We start from the raw sequence: 13826 nt of genomic DNA, 5'->3' as shown, positions 1-13826 counted from the left end.
TCTACATTCAAGTTGTTTCTCTTCAAACTATAGATATTGTTGTAGGTACTCCAACACTCCTTTGCAGAAGAAGTGTTAACAATGTGTGAAAGAACCCTCATTGCGAATTTATGTAGATGTGTGTTAGAGGAACCATACATGTTCCACCATTCAATAGGATTCAACCTATTTCTATCTTTAGTTACATGTAAATTAGCAAATAATCCATGTTAATTGATGTACTTGTTTAGTTTTTGTTACACTTGAGCACACTCCTTTTCATTAAGGACCGATTTTTCTAATGCAAGCATATACCCACTATGTACCTTTAGATTTGTATGTGGTTTTCTTCTAACCCCACCCCTAGGTGTTGGTTGGGCAACCAATATAGAGAATAATATTTGGGTGTAAGGACATATGCTAAGGCATAGAGTGGAACATTAGATTATCCCACCTTTTGACCATATGTTTATGATATGATTGCATCTCTTGGGTCAACAATGTCTTTGATTTGGCCTAGCATGTTGTCCTTTTGCTTATAGACCTCAACAATCATCAACTGATATGTATTTGCAAATCGAATCATATCCTAAATTGGCTTGGTGATACTTAACCTGTGCCCAAAAATGACCATCAAGAATGGTGTTCATTCTTAACCCATGCCATTCTTCTCTTAGATGTAGATGCAACCTTGTCTTCTAAACCCTGCCACAAATCACTTGAGACCATACTAGCCAATGTCTCTATTACTTTCAAAATGCGCTTGAACGAGAGGTAACGACTAGCAAATTTGGTCTTTACAATCTTAAGTAACTCCAACATAGAATGATTGCAGAAAATGTAGTGGGCATGACTATGATTGGTAACTAGCCTAGATCCGGATCTATCGAGTGCCGAGAGGGATCAAATCTCTCGAGGTGCAAACCTCTTCTTTGAGTGCAAAACTTGAGGAAAGTTTTGCACCTCGAGAGATTTGATCCCTCTCAGATCTTGATAGATCTGAAGTTAAAATGGATGTACGCTGGTTTAATTATTAATAATAAACAATTGTAATAATTAATTTTTATTTTTATGTGATTTTACCGAGTCAAAAATGTTATTATTAATAATTTTATTTATTTATTTTTACTTTTATGTAATTGGAAGAATTTATTTATTTTTCCACTCTTGAGAGAGAGGCCTTGTAGGCCTAGTTTGAACCCTAAACAATGATATATGGTAAATTGTATGTTACAACTGTCATAACCGCAGAGACAACTCTACCTTCCTCTCATGTGTGGCTATAACTAGTCCTTTAAAACTTCGGTTTTCTTCTTCCTTTCTTCGGTGCCTTGGAGACCCTTTTCTTGTACTCTTGTTACCCTTTTCTTGCCTTGTACCTTCACAGATTTCAGAGAGGAATGCGTTGTCTTTTGAGGGAGTGGACAACCTCTATATATAGAGGTCTGTCCCTCCTTTAGGCCGACTTGCTGCTTTGAGGCCGACTTGATTTTCTTTGTTGCAATAGGTGCTTTTAATGGTGCCATTGCTTCTTTTGATGATGTCTTTGCTTGGAGGATACTTGACTTTGCTTGGAGGTGTCTTCTTTGACTTTTATACATAAATATACATAATGTAACATACCCTTAAGGTCTTCAACATAATTCTTTTGACTCTTTGACTCACCTATAGCACTTTGACATGTGCTAGACGTACTTCAATGAGCAAGAAACTCATTGACATATATTATAAAAATAATATTTCTTTTCTTGAACAAATACAAATGTCAAAAGTACATTTATGAAGACTGAACCTAGTTACATTTCCTTCAACAAATGTAGTCCTCTGGAGGATTACGACCCCATATAGGGAGACCATTTGCAATCCTGCATAAGATCCAATGCATCGCCTAGCCTTCCAGTACAACACGTCATTAGAGAAATCGAGTAAATGAGCTTACCAACTATGGACCACAGGTCGGGACTTCATAATGGCTTCGGGATGTGCCAATGTCTCCTAACTCCAAATGGGGTTAACCAAGTATCCTATTAAGTGGTTTCTACTTCTAAAGGGGACAATATGTTCAAGGCACATCTTTCAAAAGGTGGTGGCACGTGGTAGATAGGTGAATGAAGTGGGGGATGAGAAGGGGCAGCGTTGGTTCACATGCTGGGGTACAAGGGTAGCTAATAAAAGGGAAGCCCACACTTGGGGTTTATAATGTATAGGAGGGAGCAATCGTGGTACATGAGGTGCCTCGGCCTTGATTTTTCCACCCTTCTTTATATGGCTTTTGCCTTTTTATGATTTTCTTTAATTAATTGCTCGGGGCTCAAGGGGTAAGAGCATGATGCATAAGATATAGCATTGAATACCCCTTTTTAAGGTAGGGTGGTTCATTGCTCACCAGGGGTTGGGACAATCATGGTTTCCTATATGATGAAGGAGGCTCATAGAACCTGTAGGAACCAAGGTGATGGCCATGATGACGGGGTAGAGCTCATGTATTGACTTTTGCCCACGTGCTAAATGTGTTTGCCCCTACCATCCTTTGCATTTTGTGGTACATTTTCTTGTTGAATGTGGCCAAATATGCTTTTGTATTTCCTTTTAGTTGCATCAACCTCTGGGGCATCATTCCAGGTCTGACCCAAGGTGTGGGCAAGGGGAAGGGGCGAGCTAACCCTATGTGGACTCAGTGGAGGAACGTGGACCTAGGTGGGAGAAATGATGAATGGGGTAATAATAAGTGGAAGGGGGTTAATATAAGCGGATAAGAGAGCGGGACCACACAACCAAAATCAGGGTTTCTCGTGAAATCCCACGGGACTAGAATCCAAGGTTAATATCCAAAGGGGTCTAGGGGACAAGAGCACAGACCTAACCCATTCTTTCCGCCGAATCCCCCCATTAATCCATGCCCAAAAGTGTCCATGATAAGCAAACTACAATACTCAATTACCAAATGACAAGGCATACCTTTAGGTTCGGGAGGCCCACCTTCAAACATACGGTCATGGTAGATGGGTGAGGGATCACATGGCTGGCTTAGGTGGCAAAGAAATGGCACAATGAGCTAGCTGGTGGCTACAAGGGGCTGCTCGCTGCTGGTTGAGGACCATCTTGGAGAAAAAGATTTCTCCTAGGGATATCACCCACAAAATGGAACAATTCCAAAGCCAAAAAATCCAACTAATTTTTATTAAAAATATTGAGGAAGATTTACATTAATTTATTTTGGCAAAACCTGCTATATTGGCCATTGGAAAATAATTTGGCCCACTCTTGGAGGATTTTCTGGCTTGAAACCCTGGTTGCAATTACATTGGCAAACTCAATTAGCTCCAGCTCGACTTTCTCAGATCAATGCTTGAATTCTTGGGCACAATTTTTGGTCTACTCGATTTATGTGCTCCTCTTGTTGATTATAACTTGATAAATGCAATGTGGCTTCCTTATTTTGGCTACCTCAGACATAGAACAATTCAACTATCTTCTTGTACTTGTTTAGCAAGCTAGGGTTTAGAATTTTGGTTTGGAATTTGACCCTCCCAATGATGCAAATCGGCCCTCCAATGGCACCAAAATTCGACCTTTATTAAAGGTAATTCAACCCTCCATATTGTTGGAGAATGTAATTAGATTTCGTCTTCATAATGACTTTGTAATCATGATATTGTATATTTTACATGAAAAGAAAAATAATTTTATTTGTTCAAGTATGGGTTTCATGCTCAAGTCTAGGTCAAAGCGTGTTCTTCATGCTTCTAGGGCTTGTTGAGTCAAAGGAAAATATTTGTCATGTATTATAGTCCTATTTGGACTCTTTGTAACAAAAGAAAATCATTATTTTTGAGTCTGGCAAAGTCATTTTTTCCTCCAAGACGACGTCGGCCCTGCCAGGATAAGTTGGCCAAGGAGAGGCCTATTCGACCTCTTGAGAAGAGTATATATAGGAAGAGACTTTGACTCATTTGGAGACACATCCACAAGTTTGATCTGCAGAAAAATAAGAAGGCATTCAAGAACGAAAGTCAAGGAGAAAAGAGGAAGTCAAAAGCAAAGGAAGGAGACTTGAAATTTGACCTTTTCTACTCACACGTGCGAAGAGATTAGGGTTTTTGTTCGACTTGCACGGTCAAGAATTGCAGGTCCAAATTGCAGACCTGAAGTTAGATGGCTGAAACTTTGACTAGGGAAGATTTTGGAGAGTTTGACCTTTGTTGACTTTGGTGGACTTTGGCTTGTTTGGAAGAGATCTTATTGGCAGTGTTGATAATATCGGTATCGGGAAAATATCGGCGAGGGTCCAAAAAATATCTTATCGGCAATATCGACGAAAATATCGGCAAATATCGGCAAGCATAAAAAATGCATAATATATTCATTTTTTTTCAGATTTTTAAACATATAAAGCAATAACAACATGAAATAAACACATTGGCACATAAATATGAAGAAAACACTGATATATATGATGTCAAATAGAAATGATATATCAAAGGCGATACCAAATCCTGCTGATCCCTGATAATTGTCCATTCAAGGACTCAAATGTGGAGAACCAATACAAAATAACATCACATATATAAAATTATCTCATCATCATGAGTTACATGTAGCATAACAAATAAAACTAGTAGCTATCTATCTACTGCCCTCTCCCCCTTTTACGGGAAAACATGATGGGTTGTTTGCCAGGCTTGCCCCTAGTAGTAGAAGGCCCTGACCCTGCCTCTGCACCTAATGTCAAATAATGAGTGCTAGGCATGGAGCTATGCTCTCCTATATCTATAGCAGATGGTGTTGATGCTGATGCTCCCGCAGTGTCCTCCTCCTCCTGCTCCTCCTCTAAGTGCTGCTGCTCCTCTGACTCCGAGTCCTCCTCTTGCTGCCCTTGCTCTAATGGATCATCTGCCACTGGCTCTAACCATGAAGGTGACTCCTCCAATATGGGCTCCTCAGACTCCACCCTCCACGGAGACAATACATCAATATTGTCTAAGGAAATGGCATCTGGATCCATTGGTGATTCTATTTGCCTCACTCGAAGTCGGATGTTGTAATGCACATACACCAAATCATTGAGGCGTGCGAACTCCAACCTGTAAGAGTGTCAAAAAAAGTAATGAGTCTTGACTCTTGACTCTTGACACTTGAAGTTGAAGGTCATAAATTAAAAATTAAAAAGTACAATAAGTGTAATTGCTCAACTGAAGGTTTGAGTTCAAAGTTATACTTGTTGCGCTTTTTGGCGTGTATTTTCTCAAATACACTCCAATTGCGCTCACACCCTGAAGAGCTACATGTTTGACTTAAGATTCGTATAGCTAATTTTTGCAAATTTGGTGCCCTTGCACCATAGCTTCGCCACCAAATATCTACAACAAAATAATGAAATAAAAAATTCAAAAACTTAAAAGTTAAAACATAATAAAATTCAAATTTGTAATTTCTAATGAGTGATGACTTGTCACTTACGTGGCATGAAGAGGGCCCTTTCCCTAATGGCATCATCAAAGCCAAATAGGCCAACACAATCCTGATAACACTGTACCTCGCGATTGATTTTGCTACGAAGCTCAAGATCAGGTACCATCCTCTGAATACAGGAATGGAGCCCTTCCATCACCTCGCCATCAAAATCAAAGTTGCATTTGTATGAAAATGCGGGGTTGAGGAAGAGTGCTGCTGCATGAATGGGTCGATGAAGCATCCCTGTCCATCGACTATCGATCACATCCCATAACATCATCTGCCTATCAAGGCCAGCAGAACCCTTGTTTGCATAATAGGAACGAATGGCCTCCTTGGCCCTATCCATGCCCTCATACAAATAGGGCATTGCAAGCTTCTCTCCATCCACCAATCTAAGAACCTTTACTATAGGTTCGCTAACTGCACATGCTTCTTCTACTCCATGCCAAAATTTCTCAGAGTACACCATTTTTGCAATGGCTTTCCCATCAGGTCTCCTGTTGTATCTACAATTACGCCAATCATCAGACACAAACATTTGCTTCAACTCGAATTGACATTGAAGCAAAGACTGAAGAGTAATAAAGGTTGTGGCAAAATGTGTGATGGCAAGACGTCGCAACTCCTTGTTTCTAGTGAACCTCCTCATAAGGCTAAGAACAAAAGCATGGTTATAAATAAACTTGGGGATGCTCCTAGCCATATCAACTGCCTCCTTGATGAAGGAGAGTTTCCCCATATCCTCAAGCAACAAAGCAAGACAATGCGCTGCACATGGAGTCCAGAACAATGTGGGATGCCTCTCCATAAGCATTCTGCCGGCAGACACATAATTAGCTGCATTGTCTGTTATGACTTGCACCACATTCTGCACACCAATCTCCCGAATGAACCCATCTAACAACTCACATATCGTTGCTGCATCTTTGATATCTTCTGATGCATCCAACGATTTAATAAACATGGTACCTTTAGGACAATGTACCAAGAAATTTAGAAGGGTCCTACCCTTCCTATCTGTCCAACCATCAGACATCACTGTGCATCCAGTGACTTCCCATGTCTTTTTCAACTCCGCCAATCTAGAGTTGATGTCCTGTTTTTCTGCTTGAAGAATTGGCCCCCGCAACTCCTCATATGTGGTACTTTTGTACCCTGGGCCCACAACAACAATAGCATCACACATTGGCTGCCAAAATGGATTGGTTTTCATGATGCTGAGAGGTAAGTCGCTCCAAAAAATACACCTCCCCATGACTCTATCTGCTTCTTGCTTCTCCTTTTTTTTAACAAGCGATTTTATGCCAGATTGTGCTCCAACGCCTGTTCATGGAACAAAAAATGATGACCTCGCACTCACACTAGCAGTAGCATGTGATGGTGTGCCAGTTGTGGAGCCCCTCCCACTAGGGCCACTAGGCCCACTACCCTCAACACCAAAATCAGGAGAAGATATCCCGAAAGATCTACCTGCACGTTCAGCTTTGTTTCTTTCCACCTCTTCCTTCTTTCTGTCCTTTTCTTCAATTGCCTCAAGAGCTTTTTGTATAAGCTCCGGACTAGAAACTGTACAAAGCCCAACATCATGTCCACTGAGTCTAGCAAGATGGTATTTCAGTCGTGTAATCCCACCTGTCATCTTGTCCCCACACAATTTGCATGTAAGATATGCACGATTTGTCCCACCATCAGGGCTCCCATGCTCCCAAAATGGGTCCAAGGCTTTTGGCATATTTGTATTTTGTAGTGGGCTAACTCAAACGGAAACCTAGAGCACCAAAAAAAATTTGGAATTAGTAACTTAATAAGTAATACAAAATTTTCAAATTACAAATAAGTTAATAACCACATCATTTTACAAAAAAGTTTTAACTTGACTGTTGAATAGAAGTGTAATACAAGTTGACTGTTGAATAGAAGTGTAGTACAAGTTGACTGTTGAATACTCTTGAACAAAAGAGTATGAACATGTTGTAACGTGAGGTATCCAAATGGCAAATGAAACACATAGCAAATTGGCACGGAATGAGAACAATTTCTTTCAGAATTATGCCAAGCATGGGAAAAATATATAACTGTTATAACTTATAACTTATACCACTGCTGTAGGTGCATAATGCATTATTAGACTTCATAAGTTCATAGCAGTGAGCACAGAGAAAGTTACATCTTTAACCAGCAAGGCAGGGTGAAATCTTTGAAGAAGAAGGCAACACCTTTTGAGCTGATGGAGGGAGGATTTTGATGATTGCATCGATATGGGAGAGAAAAGATGAGGTTTCCAAATTCCAACAGTACTTCTTCAAACTTTGATACTTATCCATGACAACATGTTTTTAGCAGTTGAAAAGGTTCGGATCTTTGAGAATATCATCATCCTTTGCTTCATCTGAGTTTTTGTAAGCATTATCATTGGCTTCTAAAGTTCTAAGATCCATCAGGTAGACAATGGACATTCTTGAAGTATGTTGAAAATAGAAGAAGTCAGGAACTTAGATAATTGTGGGCATTCTATTAAAGTGTATAGGCCTGAAATTTTTGTTCTTCGAGGGTAATCAAATATTTGACGGTTCAATATCCCCATGGGCTAGCATTATAAATTTATACCTATTGAGAGGTTTTAGAGGCATTTTTCATTCCATTCTTAAACTTGACATCACATTACTGATGGTTTATGACATATGTAGTTTGCAAATGGTTTATAACTTTAAAATTTAGAGTCTAGACCTGCTGTAGGTGATGATTCCCTACATCTTTTGGGCATAAATGCTGTAGAAGAGGAGGAATATATGCTCATTTATCCCATTCATACTTCTACATTCTTTCCAAAAACTGACATGAGGACATCAAGTTAAGATCATGAGAAACTGTATATTGAATGTTGTTTGCAGAATGGGTAATTGTGAACACTGAAAATATTTTGTAGCCGCACATTAGATGCTTGATTGTTTCTGCAGCCTAGCATATTACACAGCTGCCATCTGTAAATCCTCTATGCTGTCACGCTGTGCATATATATTATATGGTAATGGTAGCATATTTTTGTGACTTGTCTGTTGATTGCTCCTGTCCGGTGGAAGTGGTTTATGTTTGTGGAGAAGAGATTGTTTAGACAGGCAACAAAAACCGTATAGGATACAATAAGATGAAGTTAATATGTCTCTTTTGTTGGAACCGTGATACCACTGTTGTAGGTGGAGAATGGAATTATTGTATTACGGTTTACCTTGACAGTGATCAATATGAAGTTATTTTCTATAAATATGTGTGGTATTGCTCAATGCAAACCCTTGCAGTTTGAAATCAAATCAAAAACCAAGCAAAATAATTGTAGGGAACCGGAAGAATGAGAATCGAGTTTGTCTTACAGTTCTTGGCACTTGTAGCTTAGAAATCTTTGTTGTTGGTGGCGTATTGGCGAATATTGGCTTCATACCCTCCTTGGCAGCAACCACATTGGACTTCTAGCGCTCAGAAAAAACAAAATGACTTAAAAAAAACCAAAAATCGAATTATATAGGCCGCACGGAATGATTTCAGGGTCACCGGCGATATTTTAGGTCGTCGCGCGATATTTTCCGAGATATCGCCGAAATATCGTAAATCTCACGCGATTTTCAAAACTCGAAAATATCGCGATATTTGGTCGGCGATATTTCGGCTCGCCGAAAATATCGCGATATTTATCAACACTGCTTATTGGAGGGTTGCCTTGGTGCTTGGAAGAAATCTTGATTTTGGTCTTTGGGTCTTGGAGGTCTCATTTTGATTTGATTCTATAAGAAGAGAGATTCTTTCTGGGTTTTCCCCTTGGAGGGGTTTTGCCTTGGCTTGGAGTCTATATCTTGTGTCTTTGTGATCTTCATGTTTTTTGGTAATTGCTTGAAGAAGAAGTAAAACTAAAGTAATAAAAGGCCAACTAATATCACAAGTAATTATCAAGTAAGGAGAATCAATTTCCATCTACAAATACCCTGATTTTCCAACACATATGACACTAGAATTCGACCTAACCTTGGAAGTAATTCGACCCACTTTAGGGATGTTGTTTGGCTTGTAGATTTCGGGCCCTTCTTAGTGATGCGAGGTGATGCAAATTTGTCTCTCCGGACTCCTAGAAATTGTTGCTTTTTGATCCTCCATTCTTCGCTAAGCACCAATGGAGAACTTGAAATAATTCTCCCTTCAAATTAGCTAGGGTGGATGTTTCACCATTGAAACTAATCACAACCAGCTAGGGTGGATAGGTTCACCACCGAGATTGGGCTCTACACAAGGGTTTCCCCTCACACAGTAAGCTACTCGATCTCCAAGTTCAATTCTTAAATCATCAACTCATGTTTTTTGTTAAGATTCCTTCTTTCTTTTTATAACGATTTGCTCCTTTTGGAATACCATGGTTCATTTTGTTTTTACCATACTCCTATTTAATTATTTAATATTATAAAAATGCTGCCTTTTAATTATAATGTCACCCAACAATTAAACCAACTGATCCCTTTTTTTTGACCATAGCATACGGGAATCAGGATAGGCTACCAATTTGATCCCTTCTGCTATTATGGTTTGGAAAGGGACATTACACCCTTCATCTTAATATTATCATGCATCAAGATATCCCTTCTGCTATTATGGTTTGGAAAGGGACATTACACCCTTCATCTTAATATTATCATGCATCAAGATGTTCAATGAGTGAACCAAACACCTAAACCAAAATATGTTTGGGTACATAAACTCAATGATTGCTTTTACTTCCTTACAAGCGACAATGTTATGAGTAATGTGTTGAATCACATTGTATGGTACAATCTTTTGAATAGTTTTAATTAAGGGTTCTATAGAATTAATATTACTCTTGTAATTTAGTAGTCATGGGCTGAAAGAAAGGCCTCACCACTAGAAGACACACCGAGAGTATTTATTAATGGCTTGCCTCTAAAGTTTGTCCAAGCATCAGATACATTGGATACCCCATATTCAGTAAGGCCAAGATGCAATATTCGATATAATAAGATGCAACACAAATAATAGGAATATAAGAGTGAATATTTGTCAACCTAGAAAATTGTAAAACTAATTAGAATATTTAAATATAAGTCTTTCGGATTAATCACATCGTTCCTAGCGATGGGAACGATGCGATTCATTTGAAATACTTATATTTACATTATGGATCACAAAAGTCTTAGATCTAACAATAGAATATTTAAAATTAACATCCTGAGTTAGTTCTCACTTACTGGATAAAAGATACTATGGATATGTTCGTTACTTTGCAGATAAATTTCAAGTCTCATGACTACAATTGAATAATTTTTTTGGAATTTTGAAACCTTGCGACTGTTCTGATGACATAGTCAACGTTATGTATCCTTGTAGTACTCCATACTTAGAGCTAACAAATCTAAAATAAACAATATATATAAGCTTTAGATATATTGTAATATAGTTATTCGGAAGCAAGTTTTCGTTAACGATGTGCTCTATATTGTATTTTGCAGGTATATATTGTACACAGCCTTTTCTACAACATCTGCCTTAACTGATTGGAGCAGTGTGTTCTATTCTGTCATCTATACGTCAGTGCCGACAATTGTAGTTGGCATTCTTGATAAAGATTTGAGTCACAAAACTCTGCTTCGCTATCCTAAACTTTATGGGTCGGGACACAGGCAGGAAAGTTACAACTTGCAACTTTTTTGGCTGACGATGGCCGATACGCTATGGCAAAGTCTTGTTCTTTTCTATGTACCTTACTTATCATACGAGAACAGTACAATTGACATTTGGAGCATGGGGAGTTTGTGGACGATTGCAGTTGTTGTGTTAGTTAATGTTCATTTGTCAATGGATATTCAACGTTGGGCATTAATCACTCATGTTGCTGTATGGGGCTCGATTATTGTTACATATGCCTGTCTTCTTGTCTTGGATTCACTGCCTGGACTTCCAAACTACTGGTAAGATATTTTTGTTGAGTTATAGTGTCAGCCTGTATATACTTACTAGACAAATTTCTATTGTTAATATGGGCAATACCAAGGCATATATTGTAGTCTTGTTTGAATTACTCTTATGGTTAGGAACTAAATGCTAATTGAAATATGTATTTTACAGGACAATATATCAAATAGCCAAGTCATCATCTTATTGGCTAAATATTATCCTTATAACTTTTTTAGCACTGCTGCCTCGCTTTCTTTTGAAAGTTTTGAAGCAAAGGTTCTGGCCTTCTGATATTCAGATAGCTCGAGAAGCAGAAATACTGAGAAAAACGCCTGGCCATTTGTCTGTGAAGCTGACTGAAACTAAAGATTTACCTGGGCACTAGATTTTATTGAGGATGGGGTTCGTTTGTCCTGCCCAAGTAGCACTATATCAGCTAATAGCTTCTTTATCGAACGAAAATGTAGTGTGATAATTCAAGTGCGATTGCAAAGGTACTATTTTCATATTCTGTCACCCTCATCTTGCATAGAATGCAGTTCCATATTACTGCAGTGGCTAATGTCCTTTGTGTCTAATTGTGGCCGAATTAGTCAAATCAGTTGGCTGCAGCTTTATCTATTTTGATCTTGTGGGTTGTGTACAATCCAAAGTTGTCTATGTATTTTATTTTCCAAAATTGTCCATTAGATGTTCAGTTTTGGATTGTGCAATCTCATTGCAAATTGATATGTAATTGTAGTTTCTTTAAGATATTTCCATGGAAAACTGAATGAGAGAAATGAATTTATCTGTATTCTTTTATTTTACAGCTGACACAGACTTCCATTTCCTTCATTACTCATTTGAGTAAATACAAGAAAATGACGAACTAAAGTATAGCTTTTTTTGCTATTACTTACTCCTGAGAATATTTTTTCCTTTTGTATGTAGTACTGTGGAATTTTGCTATTACTTACTCCTGTGGAATTTTGCTCTTAGTATATGACAAGTGGCAAGATCTGTCAACATCTGTCTCTCTGGAGAAACTACAATTCAAGAGATTGATCTGTTGTAATTATGGGTGGGTCTATAATTTCAGTAACTATGGAGCAAGGCTTGCACAAAAAATGTATTGTGCCAAGTTGTGTCGATCATGCAAATCTGTATATTTCTTTCTTGGACGTTGTCAGTTGGTTTAATGGGAAATATTGCCTGTTTCCAATTCAAACCACGCATTTAACATGCTTTCATAATTCTCTTCTAATCTTCCTTTCAATTTATATTGAGAAATATTGCAAGTTGCTATAAACTTGGGCACGTTTCAAGCATTAGCCATGAGGATGAAGGAATTAACTTCTTGACTATTGACAAGTTAGCTGATATTCCAAATCTGATTTACTTTTGGAATATTAAGATTGGCATACCTTAGTGAAACTTTATGCTACGCCCTTAGAAATGCACTTTCCCAATGTATTGAAAAAGAGAATCCTTATGGCTAAAGGCTAAGCTGTTTTCCGGAAGGAAGGTCTATCAGATAGTGGACCATATTTTCACACTCTAGTCATCATTAAAGAGGCCAAAGTCCTGTTGTTTTGTTGATCTTAGAAAAGCCTGTGGGTCAATTCTTAGACACCGTTTGGATCACTATAGGCCATTCACATTTTCAAGCTCCCGGTAGCTGCTATCATGAGACATTATTTGATTATTCTGGGTTGTTTCCATCTAGCTAGTTTATTTCATTATATATGTAGCACCATTGGTGTTAAGTGGGGATGCTCAATCTCTCCTTATCTTTTTGCCAATGGTGGTCCTAACCTCACCTCTAGAAGAGCTTCAGGGCTGACTAGATTCATTGGTTTGTTTTTGGATCTTTGACACTAAGTTGTGCACCTTCGTAAAGCAAAGACGATGGTCTTTAATACCACAAAGGAGGCTCTTTCCAAGCTTCAATTTTCTTTCAGTGGATAGTAAGATCACGATGTCCTACACTTTTTTTGATTTTCCATAGAAAATATCCTCGGGGAAACCCTCCAAGGGCTTCATCGTATCTTGTGAATGGCACCTTGGACAAATGCTGTTTGAGCACATGTACTCCTAACCAAGGTTACTTGGGAGCTAGAGCGGGGAGCAACATTTTCAAACTGTTAAATTTAGGTATGTTCTATGTTAGAGCAATTTATTTCAATTTTCACAGTTAGCTCAATATCTTTTCCAGATTAGCAATCACATCAGCGTTAAAGTAAATTACAGATAGAACATAAATATAAATTGCAAAAGACAACCCAAGACAAGAGGACACAAGATGTGGCGCTAGCCAAGGACAAACCCTTGATCAATTCTTCTTATATGTTCTTCAATAGTTCAGCAGAGAGAGAGAGAGAGAGAGAGAGAGAGATAGTACATTTACAACAGAAGTCAATACTTTGACTTTCTAGATAAGAGAATAGATCATCTTTAAC

The 13826-nt window shown here is 38.3% G+C and overlaps 1 protein-coding gene across 4 annotated transcripts in view; it reads left to right on the top strand.

Annotated features, from left to right (window-relative positions):
* The window catches only part of LOC149158027 (phospholipid-transporting ATPase 1-like), a 75124-nt gene extending 62838 nt beyond the window's left edge, over window positions 1–12286 (top strand). For all 4 annotated transcript variants that reach the window (XM_089436092.1, XM_089436091.1, XM_089436094.1 and 1 more), the window contains 2 exons: window positions 10941–11399; window positions 11557–12286. In XM_089436092.1, coding sequence (XP_089292218.1) covers window positions 10941–11399; window positions 11557–11770 — 673 coding nt within the window. In that variant the 3' untranslated portion in view covers window positions 11771–12286. The remainder of the gene's footprint in view (window positions 1–10940; window positions 11400–11556) is intronic.
* The last annotated feature ends 1540 nt before the right edge of the window (window positions 12287–13826 follow it).

Source organism: Pinus tabuliformis, chromosome 5_2, assembly GCF_031772625.1.
Source record: "Pinus tabuliformis cultivar Carrire ecotype Pingquan chromosome 5_2, CPIR1, whole genome shotgun sequence".
In the NCBI taxonomy this organism is placed as follows: Eukaryota; Viridiplantae; Streptophyta; class Pinopsida; order Pinales; family Pinaceae; genus Pinus; species Pinus tabuliformis.
Note: the sequence above shows the minus strand (reverse complement) of the source record. Positions and strands in the feature narration are given on the sequence as shown.